The 23,574-nt window shown below is 43.5% G+C and overlaps 1 protein-coding gene across 2 annotated transcripts in view; it reads right to left on the bottom strand.

Moving 5' to 3' along the window:
* LOC138960787 (xaa-Pro aminopeptidase 1-like) overlaps positions 1 to 23,574 on the bottom strand; it is a 197,196-nt gene that overhangs the window by 6,178 nt on the left and 167,444 nt on the right. For both annotated transcript variants that reach the window (XM_070332438.1, XM_070332437.1), the window contains exons 15-18: positions 18,821 to 18,970; positions 2,796 to 2,856; positions 2,400 to 2,469; positions 947 to 1,051 (exon numbers count right to left, since the gene is read on the bottom strand). In XM_070332438.1, the coding sequence (XP_070188539.1) occupies positions 947 to 1,051; positions 2,400 to 2,469; positions 2,796 to 2,856; positions 18,821 to 18,970 (386 nt within the window). The remainder of the gene's footprint in view (positions 1 to 946; positions 1,052 to 2,399; positions 2,470 to 2,795; positions 2,857 to 18,820; positions 18,971 to 23,574) is intronic.

Consider the following 23,574-nt stretch of genomic DNA (forward strand, 5'->3'; position numbering starts at 1 on the left):
CGCTTAGCCGTCTGTGTCCATGTTCTGACTAGTCTTTGATCCTTTGAACTTAAAGCAGCTCTCCTAGGAAGAGACGGGTAGCCGTGGTCAGTTGCGTAACTTTTATGGCCAAACCGGGAGTAGCTTCCCAGAGGATGCTCTAGCCGTGTCTTTTGACGCGCATCAAAGCCTCGTTTAGAGGGTGTTAAATTCCTTTGTCGGATCGGGTGGATCAGCTGTTTAACCCCCCCCCCCCCTCCTCGTTTTGTGTTCCTCCCCCTTCCTCTTGTCTTACGTTTAACCAATGAAACACGGAACCTGCTTAGAGTGTCGTGGATAGTACAGGTGGTTACTAAGATGTTGATTGGATGTTTGTGACTCTAGCAAAAGTTTGATTATGTATACATGTGCATGCTAGGGTGTAGGAGAGAACTCTGAGAGGCCCGCGAGAGAGAGGACGTGTGTTGTTGTGAGATCCACTAACTGACCAGATGTAGTGTATTGTGCATTGTGTTGTGCCACCCGGCTTCGGTCGGGTAGGCGGAGAGGAGGAGGGAAGCGAACAGAGGAATAAAGTATGCCATGCCAGTAATCTGCTGTTCAGTGTCACGATGTCATCTGGTTGTGTCCGTGAGTGAAAGTCCAGTGAGTCATCATCATCATCAAGAGAAGCAAAACATCGAGTTTTCCAAACCTCTGTATACAATTACAGTAAGGTTTTGCATTGGCCAGTTTAGACTTGAAAGAAAACAGTAAAATTGCTTTAAAGGAATTTCAAACCAACAAGCTTGTGATAAAAAAGTAAGACTATGTCTGCCTGTGTTCGTGATGATATGCGTAAGCATGTATGTGTGTTTCTTGTTCTTCTTTGTAGCCAATGGTATACATGATCGACAAAAAAAAACGTTCCTGATCATCTTCACAATAGTTTCAAACTAAAGCTTGTATGTGAAAAATAACAACACACCTTCATGAACACTAAGGTAGGCGCCTATCCCATGCCCGGTGCCGTGTCTGTATTCCAGTCCAACTGACCATAGTGGTGCACGTGCTGCCATGTCAATCTGACGACCTGCATCATGAACACAACACCACGCATGGTTTACATGATGTCATTCATAAAACCCAAATGGCCATTTGTTTATTATAAACGGAAGTAAAAAAACCAACAATAATAAACTGGTCTAATCACATAAACAAGGATATATAAAAGAAAAACAAATGCGTATGCGACTCACCTTTCAAATGAATGTAAAATATGAATCAAAAATAAAATATTTGGTGTTCAAGCTTAAACAAATAATGTTCATGAGTACGCTTATTTTCTACTTATTGACCCAAACCTGATCCTAATGCGACCAGTATCAACCCACTTGGTTAATCCAATCCTAAGAATTTCCCCCCCAACCCCCCCTCCCACCACCATCACTATAGCTCAATGCCCTCGAAAAAAAAGAAGAGAAACAAATAGATATAAGAACCATAATAATTCCTTTTCTTGCTTCAGTTGCAACCAAGTTGACTAAATTGATACCACGGTGGTAAAAACAAAACAAATGATCTAACCAAGATCATAAAATACCCCAGGAACTAAGTTGTGACCTCAATGACATACATTGATGAGGTCATTGACTTATTTTGTTGATAGCCTCAGTGGATCGTTTTGCTAAAGAAAGTAGTGTCCGAGTTAACGATAAATATGCCGATGACCTCTCTAAATTATTCAATTGTACTCTGAGATCAAAGACAATGACCAATGACAGGTGAGATCGAGACTCGGTTGTGATGGATAATTCATATGGTTGTGATGGATAATCCAAAATAATCACCTCCTCAGCTAACAGAGACAAAGAGGCAGGTCATGGGATAATAGATCTTTAGGTCTCAGAGGCAAATATGCAGACAGTTCAAATAAATGTTGGCAAAGAAGTAGGAGAGTAGAACTTCCGCCACCCTAGCCACGTACGTGACATCCAACACACAAGTCCCGCCCACATCGTGTCGAGTGCCTGTGGCTACAGCAGCCATGCGTTTTATCAAATTTCGGACGGTTCGTCGACACCTCAATATCATGTTAAAGTTAATGTACGTTCCTAATGTGTTGGTAAACTTGCTCCTCAAACTGTAGCCCGAGTTTGGCAACTCAGATTGATTCCTTATGTATGTATTTTGGCAACAACATGAGTCAACTTCAATAGTTTACGTCAGAGCTACCTCACCGGCTTTACCAAGAAAAAAAGTAAGGAAGAAAGAAAGAAAGAAGAAGACGAAAAGGAAGAAGAAGAAGAAGAAGAAGAAAAAGAAGAAGAAAAAGAACAACAACAACAGAACAACAACAACAACAACAAGGAGGGAGAGAGAGAGTAACAACGGGGGGATGTGGCAAGGACATTGGTACTGCCAGTTCAGTCCAGACTCACCATACAGGCCTTCAGGCCATACCATCACAGCCAGGTCAATAGCCCCCATCAGCACTCGTGTGTAGCATTCCTAGTGTCGTCAAACATAATATGACATTAACAAATCATGTCGCACTCAATCAGTCTAGCACAACCAGCACCCCCACAAAACAACTTCATCAAAAAGAGAGCACCGCCAACACAACCCACACAACGTACTCAGACACACAACGAGATTTTACTGACACTCTCTCTCCCAACCAAACACAGCCGTAAATGTACTGAAATGACTAATGTGTAAAACACACAATGGTGGCATTCAAGCTTTAAGAATGGAAAACATAATCAGTATTGCGATAAACCCATACACACACACGCACGCACGCACAATCGGCTCAAGCACATTTACATACTAACAATGACATAGGCGGAGGGCTGGCCATAGTGCATGGTACGGGTCACATCAGTTGTGCCATCCCTGCGACAGCAAAGACAGTTTATCTTGAATGTAGGTGAATGAGTCTTTTTCCCGTATGCAACATGTTGAGATTTTTTTTAGGATTTCAAGAATATTATTCTCAATAAATTATGAAGTAACAGCGAAACCAATAAAACGTTAAGTTAAGTAAAGGTAGTCCCATAGCCATGTTTGGTCGTAGGGGAGTGATATGATAGAGATTTCAACTTTTCTAGGGCCAGCTGCCTTAACCTTCCCCGACGTACCCTGCTCGGCATTGTGTACACTTGTTCAGTGTAAAAATCGGCTGAATGATTAAGAAAAATGTTGATGTAAAGTGAGAAACACATGTGATTTTAGCCCACAAAAAACGTCATGTTATTTGGTGTTATCCACGGTGTGTCAACTGATTCCGTTCATACACCGGATGTTTCCGTTCGTACGCAGGTTGTTTCCGTTCATACAGCCTCATTTGTGGCACTTGCTTGGAAAAAAACGTGGCGGTAAGTCGTGTTGGCTGCGCACTGAACCATAAGACGTATCGAATTTGCATCAACCAAAATCACGAACGTCATATAACGCGTACGAACGGAAACAATTTGATGAAAGGGGTACGAACGGACACCTGTTTTTGTCAAAACATGTTTGATGCAAATTCAATACGTCTTATGGTTCACATAGGTCCAATATCACTCGTAGGCGTACTCAATGCTATATGACGACCATTGGAACACACATAACTTAAAGTGGGGGCCTGTTTCTGCCTGATCTAACGAATGTGTACGAACGGAAACGCTTTTTTGTACGAACGGAAATATGCACTATTGTACGAACGGAATCATGGCGAATGAACGGAATCGGCATGTTTTCAAAAGACAAGTGATTGTACAAAAGCCATGGGTTTCTATAAACTTCTGTTCAAGCGAAATGTCGTAACAGGCAATGGTTTTGGTGACCATGTGTAAATCAGGGGTCAGATTTGATAACAGAGCGAGAAAAACAAGAAAATGTTAAAAAAATTAGGCAATTCTGCCACGTTTGGCCCGCGTGTTTTATCATGAGGATTACAAGCTCCTTGGTACTTATCGTACACATAGTCCAACCAATTAGCTACCTAATTCTTGCAATATCACTAAAGTGCGCTGCCCACACTACTTACCGCAACGTTTTTTCCCCAATCAAATGCCAAAAATGAGGCTGTATGAACGGAAACATCCTGCGTACGAACGGAAACATCCGGTGTATGAACGGAATCAGTTGACACACCGTGTTATCAGCCATATCGGAAAGACACGTTACAATGATTCAAATAGAAACACAACCATGTAACAAACGCGAACCAGTGATTTTGCCACAATGCCCAATTTTTCCTGATGTGACGTCACGCATATGAGACTTATTGGATATTTTTTTCTTTCGTTGGTTTTCCAATCGTTGTAAATTCTCACAAGTAACATTTCAACTTATGGCGACGGAGGTACATATAGGCCAACAAATCGCAAAATGACGTCATTGTTGACCCAGTCAAATCAAAGAACACTTCTCCTCCACATTTAGTGGATTCTGGTCACTCCCAGAAAGGCAATGTCATCGTCATAAATGGCCACAGGAAGCAGGACGATCTGTTACGAGTCGGTCAGTTCAACTGTCAGTCGGTGGGAGCAAACTGCAAGGAGAAGCGCACCAAGATTGTGGAGTTCGTAAAGGACGAGCGCATCGATGTGCTTTTCCTGACAGAGACATGGCTGCGGTCTGCTGGTGACGAGGCCAAGTGCGCAGATCTCACACCCCCAAGCTCAAGTCCTTCCCTCGAGCTACACGTGGTGGCGGCCTGGCTGTCCTCTACCGCGACCACCTCCCTGTGACCTTGAACGCCACCTTCCCCTGCCCACACTACCCTAGAACTCCTCCAGTTCACCCTCGCTGCGCCCCACCACATCCACATGTTCTGCCTCTACCGCCCTCCCCCCAGCAAAAAGAACAAACTCCTCGACTCTACCTTCCTCACAGAGCTCCCTGACCTCTTCGACTTCTGCAACCTCCTGCGTGGCAAGTCCATCATCGTGGGGGACTTGAACGTCCACTATGACGTCCCCACTCACCCCCTTACCAGCAAAGTGCTGGACATCCTGAACAGGTTCAGTTTCGTTCAGGGTGTGCAGGAGCCCACCTACTACAGAAGTGGCCACATCATCGACTGGGCTGTGTATCGAGAGGACGACCTGCTGGTGAACTCTTGTGCCGTCAACCACATGATCTCGTCTGATCATGCGGCAGTCCTCTGCACCCTCAACGTGGCCAGGCCCCAACGACAACCTGTCTACAGGACTGTGCGTGACGTCAGGGCCATAGACAGAGACGCCTTCAAAGCTGACATCACGGCGATGCTGCAGGAGCTGGGCTCTGACGTCACTGCCCAGCAGCTGGAGGACGGCCTTCGTCGACTGCTAGACAAGCACGCCCCAGCTACGGAGCGGCGTGTGCCATCAGGTCGCACATCTCCGTGGTACTCTGCCATCAGCGGCCAGCTCCGTCAGGCCAAACGCGATCGTCGGCGCGCAGAGAGACGCTGGCAGAAATCCAAACTGACAGTTGACGAGCAGATATTCTGGACCGCGAAGGAAGCGGTTGCTCAGCTTGTTCAGCGGGCCAAGGAAGACTACTGGAGCTCTAAGATTGAGTCCAGTGCGTCGACCAAGGCTCTGTTCAGCACCAGCAACCGTCTCCTTGGGAAGAGTAAGGACTCCACCCTCCCCACAGACATTCCCACCGAAGATCTTTCTGACGCCTTCTCTGACTTTTTCTCGAGCAAGGTTCAGAAGATCAGAGAGGAGCTGGACAGCGCGACTCCTACACCATCCTCGCCGTTCACGGATGACGTGGAACAGACGGCGTCATCCTTTGTTGGATTCAGACCCGTGACCGAGCATGAGGTGAAGGGTGTCATCACCAAGTGCGCTCCCAAAACATGTGCCCTTGACCCCATCCCCGTCCCACTGCTTGTAGAATGCCTAGATGACCTTCTACCTGTTATCACTTCTATCATCAACTCTTCTCTTCTCTCTGGCACCTTTCCACCCACATTCAAACAGTCCATTGTCCTCCCCCTTCTCAAGAAACCGTCCCTTGATCCGAACACCCTGAAAAACTACCGTCCTGTCAGCAACCTCCCTTCCTCTCCAAGATCACTGAAAAACTTGTTCTTTCTCAACTCTCCGACTATCTTCACTCTCACAACCTCTTTCCTACCACACAGTCCGCCTACCGAGCAGGTCACAGCACCGAGACAGCGCTTGTTCGTGTCATGAATGACCTCCTGCGCGCGATGGATGGTGGTAATCTCTCCATTCTCACCCTACTCGACCTCTCAGCAGCTTTCGACACAATAGACCATCAGATCCTTCTTGACCGCCTCCATCTCTCTTTCGGACTTTCCGGCACAGCACTCACCTGGTTTCAATCCTATCTCTCAGACAGAACACAGACAGTCTCAGCAGGCAGCCACACTTCCAAAACTTCCACCCTTTCACTAGGAGTTCCTCAAGGATCTGTCCTCGGGCAAGTCCTTTTCATCCTCTACACCAAACCTCTATCAACTCTCATCAGCCACCACTCGGTTTCCAGTCAAACCTTTGCAGATGACACACAACTCCGGGGCTCTTGCCCCCCGGATCGACTCGATTCCACCATCCGCCGCGTGCAGGACTGTGTCGACGACGTCAAGCGCTGGATGACCTGCAACAAACTAAAACTAAATGATGACAAAACTGAAGTCCTCCTCATCCACCCTAAAAACAAGCCTCTCCCTCCTTCTGTTCCTTCTTCTATCTCTGTAGGCAACTCTGACATCAAACTCTCATCCTCTGCTAGAAACCTTGGAGTGACCTTCACAGACACCCTCTCCATGGACAAGCACATCACGAACATCTGTAGATCTGCATACACTGAGATCAGAAAAATCAGCAGCATTATAGCACTCCGGCCCTGTTCTTTTTTTTCGTCACATCCAAAACCGTTATTTGTTTTGGGCGACAGATTTTAAGTTAAGTCATTACAAGAAATGACTGGGCGGATGGATGGACAGCGGACGCCGGTGACAAATCCATTGCACATTTAGGTCACCTATGCTAAACAAGATGGCCGGTGTAATACAATTGACTCCGGAGTAAAGATTTAGTACGAATTTTTTACTCTGTGTACACCTGTCGTACGAGAAAAGAACTCCCCAAGGAACGAAAACAATACTCCATCCACGAAATGTTTACTTCTCGTAACTAGATTTTTACTCCTGAGTAAAAACTTTGTGGAGTACTTTCCTTTTGTCCGACGTACGAAAAAAGTACTCCCTGTACATGTACCAACATTTTACTCCACGATTATTTTACTGTCAGAGTAAGTTACTCCTCATGTTATTCTTGGAATAGGCTAAATAGACAATTGTTTGTTTGGGTGGGTGGTTTTGTGTGTGCTTGACCTGTTCTTTCTCAACTTGTTGTTAGATCTGTTGTTTGTTTGTTTGTTTGTTTGTTTGTTTGTTTGTTTGATTGCTTGTTTGTTTGTTTGTTTAAAAAATGAGGTCGTGACAGTGTCGCCCGAACAGTTTTGAAAAAACACGGATCATCGAGTCTGGAGATGTTACCTCGAAAAAAGTTTCATGAAGATCTGCCAAGTACTTTTTCGGAAATTGCTCCAAACACACACACACACATGCACACTGACACACACACACACCACACACACACACCACACACACACACACACACCACACACACTCACACTCACACACGCATGCTCACACACACACACACACTTTCTCTCTCACATGTATATGTCACGGTAGAGACGAAGATCTGGTAGAAACGTCGTTTCTACCGGTAGAGACGAGGATCGGAGTTTCTACCGGTAGAAACGACGTTTCTACCAGTAGAGACGACGATCGGAGTTTCTACCGGTAGAAACGACGATCGGAATAAAACGTTTGTGTGTGTGTGTGCAATGTAGGTGATTTTGTCAATTATGAACACAATTCTATCTTACCGGAATGAACTCATTTTTAACGTTGTTTACAGAGCACGTGCATTTGTGGGAAATGTATTGAGAATGTCAGCAAATATTGTTCACCCACTAGCTACTACAACTGCCTTCACTGACCAGACGAAGACAGCAATCACAACTTTTTTTTCCTTCAGAGTGAACACAATTCGTGAAATATCTCTGTTAGTTTGACTTCCGAAAACAGTATTCCACAGACCTTCAATATTCTTATAGCCAGCTATTTTGCTATTTGCTAAAGATTGTTGACAATGGAACAAAAAGAAGAGTTCTACAAATTGTTAAGGCTTCACATTGATTCAACAAAAAGAGACTCGTTTACGATAACACAAGACAAGTACACACAGGCTATATCAGCCTTGCCGTTGGATAAGGGCGAGAAGTGTGGGAATGGCACTTCAAACTGCAGAGAATCGGTGGCCAAATCATATTGTATTGCAAAAAAGCAAGTGTGCCCGTAGTGTGCAAGGAAGACCCAATGTAACACCGCTAAATGCAAGTGCAAGCGAGCAGCAGTAGGCTACCCTGCTCTACAAAATGTCACCCTAAATCCACCCGATCGTGTCTGAACAAAGACAATCACTCTGGTGGGTGAGTGTACCCCTCTTCTGACAATTCTTCTAGTGCACTAAATGCAGTTCCAAACAGTCTAGTGATGAGCAAGCCTTTTATGGGGGGGGGGGGGGGGGAGGGAGGGAGAGAGTTCCCTTGTGTATTATTTTTGCTATATGAGTTGACTTTTACCAGCTGTTTTAAAGACTTGTGTATTATTTGTGCTATGTGAGGTGACTTTTACCAGCTGTTTTAAAGACTTGTGTATTATTTGTGCTATGTGAGGTGACTTTTACCAGCTGCTTTAAAGACTTGTGTATTATTTGTGCTATGTGAGGTGACTTTTACCAGCTGTTTTAAGGACTCTTGTGTATTAGTTGTGCTATGTGAGGTGACTTTTACCAGCGGTTTTACTGATGACAAGATCAAAGTTTCTCTCGCTTTCAACTCGCAACCATCTGTTTTAAAAACTCTTGTGTATTATTTCTTCGTTTCTACCGGTAGAAACTCCAATCGTCGTCTCTACTGGTAGAAACGTCGTTTCTACTGGTAGAAACGAGGATCGTCGTTTCTACCGGTAGAAACGACGATCCTCGTCTCTACCGGTAGAAACGTCGTTTCTACCAGATCTTCGTCTCTACCGTGACATATACGTCACAACCCTCGTCTGAATGTCCAAGTCTAGTTGAAAATGTTTAGTCAAAACTGTTCGAGCTTCATTTACGACGAATCAAATGAGGTGAATACAGTGTGTATTCCATGAAAAGAGTGTAGTTTAAGCTGACTTACAAGTTTGCTTGCAAAAATAATATACATTCTGCTAACACGATTCGTCGCCTTTCTACAACGTATTGATTAGAAACGCCTTCGTTATTTTCTTAATATAAGTTACGAAATGCGATTCAAACGATACATGTACACTCGCTAAACTAGGACAACAATTTCATATTATGTTTTACCAAACATTAACAAAATAAAACTCAAAAACAGAGTATTTTTGAGAAAAATAAAAAAACATTTAAGGGGGGAAACTCTGGTTGTCGAACTGTGTTTTTTTTTTAATGTGAGTGATATCAGTGATACATTTTAAATTTTTACTGGGAGTACACCTGTCGTGGGGAGTAATTTCCTCGTGCTAGGGGGGAGTAATTATTTCGTGAATGGGGAGTAAAATGTTCGTACGAAATTTTTGTTCGGAGTACACCTGTCGTGGGGAGTAATTTGCTAGTGTTATGGGGGAGTAATTTTTTCGTAAGGAGAGCAAAAGTTACTCGGGAGTAAACATTTCGTGGGAGTAATTTCCTCGTGTTACACCGGCGCCGTCATTCAAGCTCAGGCAACGAAGGTTTGATGACGTCATTCAATAGTCAAATTACAGAAGGAAATGTACAGCGGCGCATTTTGGTTCGATTTTAAAGACGGAGGGGCTTGAAGAGAATAATAATAAACAAGTCGCTTAAGGCGAAATTACTACATTTTGTCAATCTGTCGAACTCACAGAATGAAACTGACCGCACTTCATTTTTCACCAAGACAGTACACTCTTCAAAAAAAGTTTTTTTGTTTATTGTTTATTTGTTTGCTTAACGCCCAGCCGACCACGAAGGGCCATATCAGGGCGGTGCTGCTTTGACATATAACGTGCGCCACACACGAGACAGAAGTCGCAGCACAGGCTTCATGTCTCACCCAGTCACCGGACCAACCAGTCCTAGCACTAACCCCATAATGCCAGACGCCAGGCGGAGCAGCCACTAGATTGCCAATTTTAAAGTCTTAGGTATGACCCGGCCGGGGTTCGAACCCACGACCTCCCGATCACGGGGCGGACGCCTTACCACTAGGCTAACCGTGCCGGTCAACAAAAAAAAAAAAAAAAAAAAATTAAGGATCGGTTGAAAAAACAGATCTAATTATAAAAAATTGCCAAAAAATTAAACATCGACATAATAATTAAAAAATTAATGTGTTTGAATTAACAAATGAACAATGAGTCTTGACCTAGAATTTTGTTTGGCAGGCAGAGTTATTTCCCTTTGTGGGACTTCTCAAAAGCGTCTGCATTTTGGAAGAAAAAGGGTGTTTTTTATAGCCCCATGAAATTTGCGGAACGCATGCCAGGGCAAAAGGTTGTGATGCACGTGCTACAACAGGGTCCTGGCTATGAACATCGCTCACCAGCTTGTGTTTAAAGGTTTACACGCTGACACAATTATGCACAGTAGCAACATGCCCCCACGAAGAAAACTGAGCGATTTCGATAGAGGAAGGGCAATAGGATGGCTACAAGACGGTGTTGCTGCCAGGCAAGTGGCCCAGAGGCTTGCAGTGGCTGCCTCTGTCATCATCAGACTAAAACAGAGATTCCACGCAATTGGAAGAGTGCAGGAGCAACAACGTTCTGGGCCCGTATGCATGAGGAGGAAGTCAGCAACACTGGAAGTAGAGGCCTCTTTCGGAAGTGGGAACTCCCGAAGTTTAACTTTCCAACTGTTCACTATGCATGAACGCCGAAGTGGTGACTTCGGTCAAGGTCGCGAAAATTGGGGGAATCCTAACTAGTACGCATGCATTTGTTAACGGTAAGCTTGCCACCAGAAGAAACAAATCTCATCGCGAGTTCAAAAAGGCGAACGTTGAGCGCGCTGTAGTACTAACAGCGTTATTGCTGTTGTTTTTTGAATGGTTAAACAAAAGGGTCGGTTCAAACCTGTGATGATTGTCTTGACAAAGTGACTTTGTTGGCTTGAATGTTAGGAGAAGAGTAAATGATTATGTTGAACTTCTTTTTTTTAAATTTTTTTTTTTATCTCAGCTGCTTGCTTCAACCCTTTTTTGTTTTTTTTTTGTTTTTTTGTTGTTGCGGGAAGTATCCCTCTTCATTGATCTTTTTTTCTTTTCTTTTTTTCTGCTTTTTATATTAATTTTTGGCTCACGTAAGTGTAGCCTATGCGATCGTAACTTTGTCTGTCTGTGTGTGTGTGTGTGTGTGTGTGTGTGTGTGTGTGTGTGTGTGCGTGTGTGCGTGTGTGCGTGTGTGCGTGTGTATGTCTGTGGTAGAAACTTTAACATTTGACTAAACACCGAAATACTCATTTCACCTGGTTATTTTTCAAGCACCATCTTCAAAATATTGAAGCAATGATCAACATTGTGTCGGCATGTGTGTAGTTAATGCGTGTATCCAAAGAAAACGGGTGGTGGGGGGTTTTGAAGGGGTACAAGCAGTTGACTGGTTTCTGTGGTGTGTGGTATGTAGACCAGGTCAGGTGTCAAGACCAGGTCAGGGGTCGCGCGAAGGATTGTGGTATAGATTCACTTCTCCAGTTCTCACTTCTGCATTCGCCGATTCGGGGAAGACGATTTCATGTTGTTCGGTTTCTAAGCTCCAGAAAAGTAAACAAAGAAGCTACGTATAGGCTACCAAAGGGAGATTTCCTACAATTTGATCTGCACAGCGTTTTTCCAATGTCCACGCGAGGAAGAGCTGTCGAAAGCGAGGAAGAGCTGTCGAAAGCGCAGTGTCGATCTGGCAGCCGTATCCCGGTAAGTACAGAGACAGATCTAGTGTCTCCCACTCTGATAACGTGTCACCTACTGTTAATCTGTTTTGTTTTAATTTCTTTTTATTTCAGCAGACACGGATGTCAAACACAGTGCTAGGCAGTCACCTCTAGTGAAATGAGTTGATCTAAAGTGCCTGTAATGTTTGGATGTCTTTAATTGTTCGTGGTTCGATTTATGTGAATTTCAAGACTTGCAGTAGAGTCTCAAGTTAAGTTTACTCTGCCCGAAAAAAAACTGTCCATCATTTACTTGAACATGCAGATATAAGGAAACGGAATGAATCTGTTCTCAAAGTCAAAATGATCACGATTTTTTCCTCAGATTCTAAACATGCACTGTCATGGTTTTGTCTGTACAATTTAGTAAGTCTTACCTTGCAACAACTTTCTTGAACTTGAAAGACAGTTTTTGAATGCTAGATCTGTATCGCGTTTCATTCCAGACTCGATTCTCTCTTTGATTGTACTGTTTGCTGTTTACGCACTATCATGATTCGCTATGTAACGTTTGGTAAGCTTACCTTGCAACAGCTTTCTTGTCTTTGTTGGCATTTTCTTTCAAGGCAGTACAACGTAAGATTAGATTCTTTCGGACAGAAGGTAGAATGTGAGTTTTGAGACAACGACAGTCGTCCAAAGAAAGCTTGCTGTGGCATTTGTTTGTAAATAGGCCTAATGGTACCACAGTGATTCTGTATTTTTCTGCGGTTGATGTGGTTTCTTTTTTCCTCTCTTGTTTTTTCCCTCCTGAGTTGATCGTTATCATTTAAACAAGACCCTCAGAGAGTACCTCCGTTGCTCCTTAAAATGGAATGTGAATAGTGTGTTGGTTGTGTTGACCGTCAGAATTATTTTAAGAACCAGGCTGAGCACTGCAGTCAGTTGACATGTTTCGCATATTGTAGGGTTACCATGCTGCATCGGTAAAGTGGCTTGTATAACCTGACTATTCTGTTTCAAAACACTGTTTATATTTGTGTAGGTTGTAGTCATCATAACTAATCGAATTTTGCCATTTGTTTCAGAAAGGAGGTTAACCTACAAGATCGACGCTATGTCAGATATGCCTCAGCCACATGAAGACTTCCGAATTTAGATCCACTCGGCATGGTGACAAGTCTTGATGAAAAGTATGGGACTGAGGACAGCAGTGGAAAAAGTGGCCACATGGCAGGTACCTATTGCTTAGTGTCTGCAGTGCAAAAGACAGATAAGCTGATGGTAGATTTGCAAATGAACACAGTGCCTGTGTGTGTGTGTGTGTGTGTGTGTGTGTGTGTGTGTGTGTGTGTGTGTGTGTGAGGATTGCACAAGATCTCATTCAAGGACAACTGCACCAACAACAAATACACAGTCATTTTATCTGTTTGCCTTCTTTTGAAAATTATACATGGAGTTGATATGATGCGTTAGTTTTAACTGTGTGTGTGTGTGCGTGTGTGTGAGTGTGTGTGTGTGTGTGTGTGGCGGATGAGTTTGTGTTACTGTTTGTTGATTTCTTACGGGAGCCTTGAAGGCTTCGCCTCTTGTTCTACTTTAAATGTACCTATATCGTTAACAATACTATTTCTAAATGTATTTTAAACACGCCCAAAAAACTTCCTTTACGGTAATTTTTAATAATCATATTATATTTACAAATCACTTTATCCTCAACGCATTTTCAAGTGAACATAATTTTGGGGCACAAAAAAAATAAAAAAATAAGTATAATCAATTTCGTTCTCACAATAAGTACAACAATTACTGTATGTTGATCTTGTGTTTAATAATTTTATATCGGTAAAACTGTTGGACAAACATAGATTGGTTATAGAGAAACTTTGGGTTACTGGTAAAGTTTAAAAGGAAGAACATTATGCAGAAGACCGTAAATAACTAAGTTTAGTGACTGCAGGGGCGGACGAGGGGGGGGGGGGGGTGCACAGGGTGCAGGTGCAGCACAAAAAAACAAAAAAATTGGAAAGCTGATTCTATGACCATTTCTAAGTTCAAATGGCACCAGATGGCACCATTTTGCTTCTTTGGGCCAACATTTTTTCCGGGGGGGCATGCCCTCGGACCCCCCTAGCAAATTCGGGCGCTTTGCGCCCATCACATTCACTTTCGATTCAAAGTGCACCCCCCATTACAAAGCAACTAATCCGCCCCTGTGACTTGTTCCTTATTTATTGGGGAAATTATTATTATTATTATTGTGATCATTTCTATCATATTATTATGTGATCATTTTTATAGCCTTAGGCGCTTACATATTAATTTCTGCCGTTTGAAATGGAATTTTTTTACAGACAGACAGACAAACAGACATTTTTTACACACAATATATGTCAAGAAGTTTAGAAAAGACAATACTGTTCATCGGTGTTTTAATTTGTTTTCCCTCGTTAATTTTTGATTACGATGGCGATGCATGCATGGTTATGTACAGTTAAAAATCAAGATTCGATTTTTTTTTTAAAGCATAGGAGTTTCTTTACGCGTTTAAAAAAAAAATTAACACAGAGGCAAAAACCGGTTGTTGCAGTCTGAATGCAATTGAGGTCTATTAAGAAAAAGGTTAATTAAAAAAAAAAAAAAAACTTAGCTCCCAGCAGCACTTGAACCCAGAGCGTCGGATTGAAATTCCGAATCCGTAACCACTGCACTATGCTACTCGTCTAGAAAAAGCTCTATGCAAAGATGTCTTATCAGTTATTCAGTCGTGGTAGTTTGAAAGCTCACCACCTTCGCCGAATGACTCGAGCACGGTGTTTTCGGTCAGTAAATGATCGTACTGTCGGTTTTAAGCCCCTCTGTTTCAAGCTTTTCACCTAAATTAAACAAGAATGTCACAGTTCGTGTCTATGTGCAAGGTAGCGACAGCCAAGCTACGACAGTTGCTCGATTGACGCATTTCACGTCTTCAATATTGTGTCTGAGCTCATTTTCCAATGAGCTGCCTTTAAAACCAGAATGTCAGGCAATTGTAGCATGCGTTGGAGGTTTCTTTTAGATGGGTAAGGACCTTTAAGATGCGATATCGTCGTATAAATGATGAAATTAACTTTGAAAGTGGGAACTTTGGAAACAAAGTTGCCAGCTACTCGGTATGCACGAGCTAACTTGAACGCCGAAGTAGTGGCTTCGAGAGTCCTGAGGTCAAGGTCGAGGAAATTGGGGGAATCCCAATTAGTGCGCATGCGTTTGTAAACGGTAGGCTTGGCGACCAGAAGAAATAAATCTCATCGCGAGTTCGTAAATGGGCGAACGTTGATCGCGCTGCAGCTTTTACTATAGTTGTTGTTTTTGACTGGTTGAGCGAAATGGTCTGTTCAAAGCTGTGATGATTGTCTTGAAATTGAATGACTCTGTAATAATGATTTTGTTGACCAGAATGTTGGGGAGAATAAAACTTTTTTTGTTTATGTGGTAGCGAAGTCGGTTATGTTAAACCTCTTTTTTTTAATTTTTTTTTAATGTTTGTGTTTGGTTAGAGCGAAAGTTTTGGGCTACTGGTCAATTTAAAAAGGCAGAACTCAAGTTTGTTGGGGAATCAAGATTAGGTGTAGTGAAAAGAAGATAAGTTCAGTAACTTTCATATTAATTGGGAAAATGTGTGTCCAAATTTTTACAAAAGATAAATTGTTGTACTTAGGTGTTAGTAAATTATGTTTGTCCTCGTTAATTGTGAACAGGATGTATGTTTAATATGTAAAGTTGAAAGTCAAGATTGGATTTGTTTATCCTACGCGCGTGTGTGCATGTGTGCTAATTAGACATAGAACACTTTATTATCTCAATTTCGAGAAACTCGGGTGTGGTGAATCACAACAAACAACATAAAATGTAAGAAAATAAATAAAATATCGAGGCGCAAATAATCAGCTCATAATAGTGTGGGGTGGGGGGGTGGGGGTCCACACACACACACACCGTCGAACACACACACACACACCGTCGAACACACACACACACACACACACCGTCGAACACACACTCACACACACGCACATACACACACACACACACACACGCACGCACGCGCACACAAACAAACGCACAATTATACCCGCACGCACGCACGCACAGGCAGGCATGCAAGCACTCGCACAAATACATACTAACACTTTCACACACACGCACACGCACGCACACACACACACGCACACACACACACACACAAACACACCCCCTCCCCCCCCACACACACATGTGCGCGCGTGCACTGCAAACGAATGAATGAATAAACAGACGCACACCTACACACGCACGCACGCACGCACGCACGCACACACACCCACACACGCACACGCACACTCTCACACAAACACACTCTCACACATGCACACAAAGACGCCCATTTACATAGAAACACCCCCTCCTATAAGCGGGGATGACATTTTAAGAGTGTTGGCCAGTGACCCAGAAGGAACAAAAGTCAAAGCTGGCAACTCAGGTTTGTATTCAGGGAAATTTACACGAAATGCACGCACGAGATACGACTTTTCTTTCTATTTTCTCTCTTTGGGACTTTCATTTGCGTTAGATCGGTTTTATATGAAAAACCGAAGAAAAGCCCTGCTATTTTGCACTGAGAAACATTGGAAGCAGCGTGTTTACTCCTGGGTTTCGCTGTAGTACAATTACCCTCACTTACTTCCTCGCTTGCTTCAAAAGTAAGCACTTTTTCCGTCCCATGCATGCGAAATTGAGGATGTACTTCCGATGTCGCTCAAAACGTAGGAAGTTGTCGCAAACTACCATCAATTACTTCCTCGCTTTGTTTCGAAGTAAGCCTTTCTTCCGGCCCATGCATACGAAAGTGAGGCAAGTTCTTCCGATGTCACTCAAAACTTCGGGAGTTTTCGCGAACTTCCCCCATAAGCATACGGGCACTGGTCGGCCCAGAGTCACCACACAAAGAGAGGATCGCTTCATTCAGAGGCAGGCAATGCAACAAAGAATGGCTACGGAAAACAACATTAGGCAACGCCTACAAGCTACCACCAACACTGTTGTTAGTGGTCAGACGATCCGAAACCGCTTACACAACTTTGGCTTGCGTGCAAGGCGTCCAGTCCTGACTGCTAATCACCAAGCAGCTCGCCGAGCCTGGTGCACTCAACATGTGAGGTGGCAACGTCAGCAGTGTGCTCAGGTGTTGTTTACAGATGAGTCCCGCTTTTGCTTGGAACCTGCTGATGGTCGCATCCGGTATATCCGAATGTGGAGGCGCTTCGCAGAAGGCGCTGTTCTGGAACGACAGCGTTTTGGCGGGGAGGCTCTGTGATGGTCTGGGGAGGGATCAGCACACGTCTAAGGACACCTCTGTACCATGTAGTGGGCAACTTGACCGGTGTCCGCTACCAGAATGAGATCCTGCAACCCCTTGTCGTTCCAGCCCTCCAAGTGATCGGCCCTCGTGCGATTCTTCAGGATGACAACGCACCTCCCCATCGCTCTGCAGCTGTAAACACCTTCATCCAGCAGGCCAGGGTCAACAGGATGCTGTGGCCAGCCAACAGCCCGGACCTGAACCCCATAGAGCACATGTGGGACGAGCTTTGTCGTCGGGTACAGCAACATCACCCTCCTCCTGCCAATCTGGGTCAACTGCTCAAATGGCTCCAGCAGGAGTGGAATGGAGTTCCCAGAGCATTCATATGCAACCTGATCCACTCCATGCGCCAACGATGTGTTGAATGCCTGGCACACGCGTTATTGACACTGATTCACATTGTTGTGAATTCCATTTTCGAGGGTTGTCACGTTTGACACACTCTAGCTAAATTGTCGCTGCCGCGTTCGATCTTTGCTTTGTTTGTCATTACTCCTTGGTTGTTCAATTATATAATTTTTAAAAAATGAAAGAATTCGGTCTTGTCTGTTTTGTGTGGCGTGCTTGTAAAAAAGTGATCCTTAACTCGGAGGTCCAAAACTGCAGAACTGGTCGAAGAGATGACTTGCAACCTCAGCAGCCCTCTTAGACTTAAAGGCGTATGCCCAGCTGTACTTGGAGAAGCAATCTCGGGCGTGCAGAATCCACTTGTACTCATTGTCTGGTCGGCTTCTAAAGTCAATTAGGTCGATCTGAACTCGAAGAAGGAACGACAGGTTGATCATCGACAGGTAGACTCTTCACTGCTTGCCTTTGGCAGCAACTAGTGCAGGTCTTGAGCAAAAAGGCAATTACATCCCATTTGATTCCGGCGTAGTTGCTTTTGACTTCTGCCCAGGTCTTGTCTCGGCCAGAATGGCCAACGTTAGTGTGGCATGTGGAGATTGTTTGGAAAATCTCCTCACATGCGACAACCGGACAACCCGACTTCTTGCAAAATATTATATTCTGCGAGCCGACCATCCCAAGCTTGTACAGCTTTTTGGCCCAATGTTTGAATTTTGGACCGTCTGGACATGCCTCCTTCTCCCCGGCTTTACTTCTTCCCGGCGAAGCGGGTATTCATCTAGTCTGTGATAAATGCGAACGGTTAGTTTTTTAGGTACGCGAACTTATCACTGAAGTGCAGGATGGAGTTTGCTCTCTTGCGTCTGCTTTCGCTGTTCACGTTGTTCAATCGGGCATGTAACTAATGACAACAAAAAGGGCTTCATTCTGGTGAAGTTACGGGAGTTGCCTGTCCCATGAACGATAGCGACTTCCGGTTATAAACAGCAGAGAACAATAAATTTTGCGTTATTACGACCAGTTCGGTTTTTAGTTAGGATCCAGTCTTTTTACATTTAGTCACGTTATGACAAGCAATCACACACACACACTCACACACGCACGCATGCACGCACGCACACACAAACACACGCATGAGTGCACTTACAAGTACTGTCCTCCGGAGTCGAGAAGGTAGGTCTCGGTTGTGGTGATGGGGCGGTCTGTGTCGTTGGCGGGCTGGTAGTGGATGATGGCACCGTTGGGGCCCACTCCCGAAATGCTGGGGAAGCTCAGGCCGCGGTTGAACTCCGCTGCACTAGATGATACACATTGCATGTTCATAACAAACCCTTGATACAAGTCAGTACAGCAGACTAGGGATAGCGGGGAAATGGCAGTCTGGTGCTCTATATAAAAAAAAACACAACTCACAATGCTTTGGCCGAGGTCTTGACGTGTACACTACATTGGGTGTGCACGTTAAAGATCCCACGATTGACAAAAGGGTCTTTCCTGGCAAAATTGCTTAGGCACAGTTAATAATTGTCTACCTATACCCGTGTGACTTGGAATAATAGGCCGTGAAAGGTAAATATGCGCCAAAATGGCTGCAATCTACTGGCCGTATAAAATTTCATCTCACACGGCATCACTGCAGAGCGCCTAGAACTGTACCCACGGAATATGCGCGATATAAGCCTCATTGATTGATTGATTGGTAGCGCAAATAAGTTAGGTTACGCATGGAGTTACGAACACGTAAAGCCTACGTATTCCGTAGCTCCGCAAACTTGGTGGTCACGACGCTTGCTTAGTCGTTTGCGGAGTAACGAAATACGTAAGGAGCTGACGCTGTGCGCAAAGTTGTACTATTTTTAGTGAAGGGGTATATCCCGTGAAGTCGCGACTAACTAGTGACGTCAAAAGCCTCAAGGAAGTCTATTAGTCTCGGCGATACGGAGAATTCTTTCTTTTTGTGTACTTTACGTCATGATATTGTGTTTGATTACGTAATATAGTATTCGTTTTGTTCTTTATCACGTTGTCGAAGCTGGAGCTCCAAAGCACCGCGGTGGACATTTTAGTGAAGTTGAAATCCACACCTTGCTAGAAAAAAGAAGCCAAGCAATGAGGATCTGTTCAGCAACATCCGTTGACGGCTAAAGTTCCGCCGCAAAAGCATCCGAAAAAATAACGTGCTGCCCGCCATGTTTTTTCGCCACACGAGTGCTGCGCAAAGGTTTACGACAGGGGGGGGGGGGGGGGGGGGGGGAATGTCGTAACTTTATGGTGAACGTAGCGGCGCAAGTTTTGCTACGCTCGCGTCATGCCCACCACGTTTTCATCTTACGGTGTCCGTAGGCTCTGCGCATATATGCGTAAAGCCGCTACGTTGCCGACAAGACCTCGGCCTAGACAGGGATAGTGGGGGTAGGTGCACCAGTGTACATAACTCATAGGGTAAGGGTATCTAATTCCGTCCGATTGAGATCATTGTTTTATTCTCAAGGCTCTAAATCGTAAAGTTTAGCAAATATGTCTTGTCTGGTAAGACCGGCGTTTTCCGTACGCAATTCTTGTTTTAAATAGGGGAAGGGCTCCTAATATGGACCGGCTCCTAATATGGACCACCACCAACTAACGGCGCTAGAGCGCTCAAAAAAGTGTTATTCGCTGTATTCACCCTCTTTGGATAACTTGCACATGTCAAAACAGTTGCAGAAACACAAATCTCAAAACCGTTAGGCTTTTTCTCTTTTTTCACTTTTGGCAGCGTTCGCTCTAAATTTGCCGCCTAAAACGGACTCGTTTCTGTCTACAGCCAAAGCTTTTATCAAACAGAAATGGCTATATATGACAGCTAAAACCGTATTTGTTACATTTTAGCAGTGTTGACCCCGAGTTTTTACTGCAAACAAAAAATAATAGCAAAATCTCAAAGTATGTGCGAGTCCCCTAATATGGACCACCTTCAACAAATCGAAGAAAATAAAAGCTAAAGGCTATTTTCATCAATTCATTAAGAAGCTTGCTGGTAATAACCTATAACTAGACCTCGAGATTTAAAAAAAATGCAACGAAAAGTCTTCTTTTCGTGGAAGTTGATAATTTCACTTATTTTCACTCTGTTTTTGATAAGCTTTTTTAGTTTCCTGGTGTGCTTCAAATAATGCTCTCATCAACCCGAAACAGGCTGACTTGTACACTAAGTTGTATCATGTTATTTTGAAAGATAGGGGGCTTTTTACAGTGATTCGTGAAGGCCGCTTCACTGGTCCATATTAGGCGCCCAGGCTCCTAATATGGACCCTTTGTGATTTTTTTCTGTATTTAATTTTTGCTGAATGTGTATCAAAGCTATTTTACTCTAATTAGGCCTAACGGTTCACCTAAGAAAGAAGGACTACCAAACACAAAATGAAACTTCTTTGCACGAAAACAAGCTAGTTATCAGCAATAAACAAAAAGTGGTCCATATTAGGGGCCCTTCCCCTAGATGCCTGTGTCGTTACTTTCCGTTATTAAACAAGCGTTTGTCGGTAAACATTGGAGGTAGGTGTGGGAACCTAAATCCGACCGGGGGGTATCTAAATCCGACCGAAATCTACTCGGAACAAAATGACAGTGAACGTAATGTTTCTTTCCGGCTTGTTTTGAGCGTGTAGTTGGATGAGGATGAATATCAAATATCTTCTGACCTTTTTCTGTCATCCCAACAAAATTGCTTGTTCCTAGATCTATCTATACAATGAATCAAGAACATGTGATAAAGGCTAAATACGATTCTGTCAATTTTCTCTTACACCCGGCGTGGGCAGACACACGCACACACACACACACACACACAAACGCACACATACACACAACTTCGTGACTTTCGTTGAGCGAAACACTCTATTATTAAGCTTACTGAGGCTTACATGCACGCAAACACTGACAAGCACCACCCATCTACGCACTTGCGATGTTGGTGTCGATTTATCTGTTTAGCAAGACAAGAGCGCGCGCACCTGTCATGAAGTGGATGGAGGGGTTGCTTTTACTTTATCAAAACAAGATTCACTGGGAATTATGAATACACATCCTGATACCTTCCCGTGTTCATACGATTTTTCAAGAGTCATAAACGTAAACAATCAATGATTTTAATGGGATTTTGTAAGCGTTTTGAATTCTCTGCGAGGTGGTCGGATAAAGACACCTACTCAAAAACTGGGTATCTAAATCCGACCCATAATAGTGATGTAAGGTATATGCCACACCTTGGTTATGAATGGAACCCCCCAAAGTTAAAAATATTGGGTATTTGGTTTACGAGTGATTTAAAGAATTGTGTACAAATTAATTTTGATATGCAGTTTCAAGCAGTAAAACGATTATTTTTGATTTGGTCTAAAACATTGATAACCCCTTTAGCAGTTTTGAAATCCTTAATATTGTCCAAGCTTGTATACTTGTGGATGTTGTTGCCAAACCCTCCAGACAAGTTTGTAAATGATTTACAGACTATGATTTTTGACTTTGTGTGGAATCGAAAACGTGATCGGATAAGTAGAAATGTTGTAGTTAAAAGTGTTAAGGATGGTGGCCTAGATGTTCCTCACGTTAAGACTTATATGTTAGCCCTGAAATTGACTTGGATACAAAAAGTTGAGGTTTACAGTCCACAAATGGAAAGTTATAACAACTGTTTTATATCCTGATGTAGACAACATTGATGTGTGTGGTCCTAGTCTTTATAGTGGTAAACAACATTGTAATAGTTTTTGGAAGGATGTGTTTAATGTTTATGAACAGTTTCGATATAAAATAGATCTAGAAACCTCCAAAGAAATATTAGCAGAACCACTTTTCTTCAATAATAATATAAAGATTGGGAAGAAGACTTGTTTTTTTCAGAATTGGTTTGATAACAACATTTATTTCATTGGTCAGTTGGTTAATGACAATGGAAATTTTTATACCTATAACGAGTTCTGTGAAAAGTATCGTGTGAGTTTAGAGGAAGCGGTCAGCGACCATAAACTCTATTTAAACGAGACAGATATGCAGCAAAAGGAGGGGGGAGGAGGTGTCAGTAGAGGTAATGCAGGAGGAAGTGATAGCAGAGTCCCGTGGGAACGAATGCGGGGAATGGAAGAGGGTTGGAGGGCAGCGGGGAGGTGAGGAGTGAAGGAGAGCAGTCTGGAATGAAACAATGGTAACAGATAAGGGAGTCCGAGAGAGAGCGAGAGAGAGCGAGGACCGAAGTCATTAGTAGCAGCGCAGCGGCCAGCAAGCAAGTTCAGCGATTTTCAGTTCTGCAAACCCCCCATCCACCCCCTGGCATCCTGACCTATTAGTTTTGTTGACGGTTCGCTGCGTGCATTGTGTACCCCCCTTTTGGAGATGATTGCATTTGCATCATTTGAATCAATTTCCTGCATAGTATAACTATAATCAAAATGAGGGCTATATGTATGTGTTAATTAGTAATTGATGTTTTGTTGAATTCATTGTCATTTTGTTTTTATGAATTGATATGTATGTAAACATTTGTTTCTTTTGTGTGTGTGTGTGTGTGGATTTATCTCTGTACAATGTTATCTTTCATGGTCATTGTCAGATGGTATTTTTCTCTGAAGTAAACTGCCCTCGTTACTTGGCCCAAATCAAATAAACCTTTTTGGCTACGTATGTTGGTACGGAAGCGTGAGTGTGTGTGTGTGTGTGTGTGTGTGTGTGTGTGTGTGTGTGTGCGTGCGTGCGTGCGTGCGTGCGTGTGGGTGTGTGTGTGTGTCTGCGCGCGCGCGTGTGACGGTGTCTGTATGCGTGTGTGTATTAGCCAGTGACAGTTGCCTAGTGTTCTACAATTGCAGCTAGGGGGAGCATTAGTGAGTAGTTTAAAAATCAGAACACATTTTTTAAGTTATTTAGGAT

Source organism: Littorina saxatilis, linkage group LG3 (assembly GCF_037325665.1).
Source record: "Littorina saxatilis isolate snail1 linkage group LG3, US_GU_Lsax_2.0, whole genome shotgun sequence".
NCBI classification, from domain to species: Eukaryota; Metazoa; Mollusca; class Gastropoda; order Littorinimorpha; family Littorinidae; genus Littorina; species Littorina saxatilis.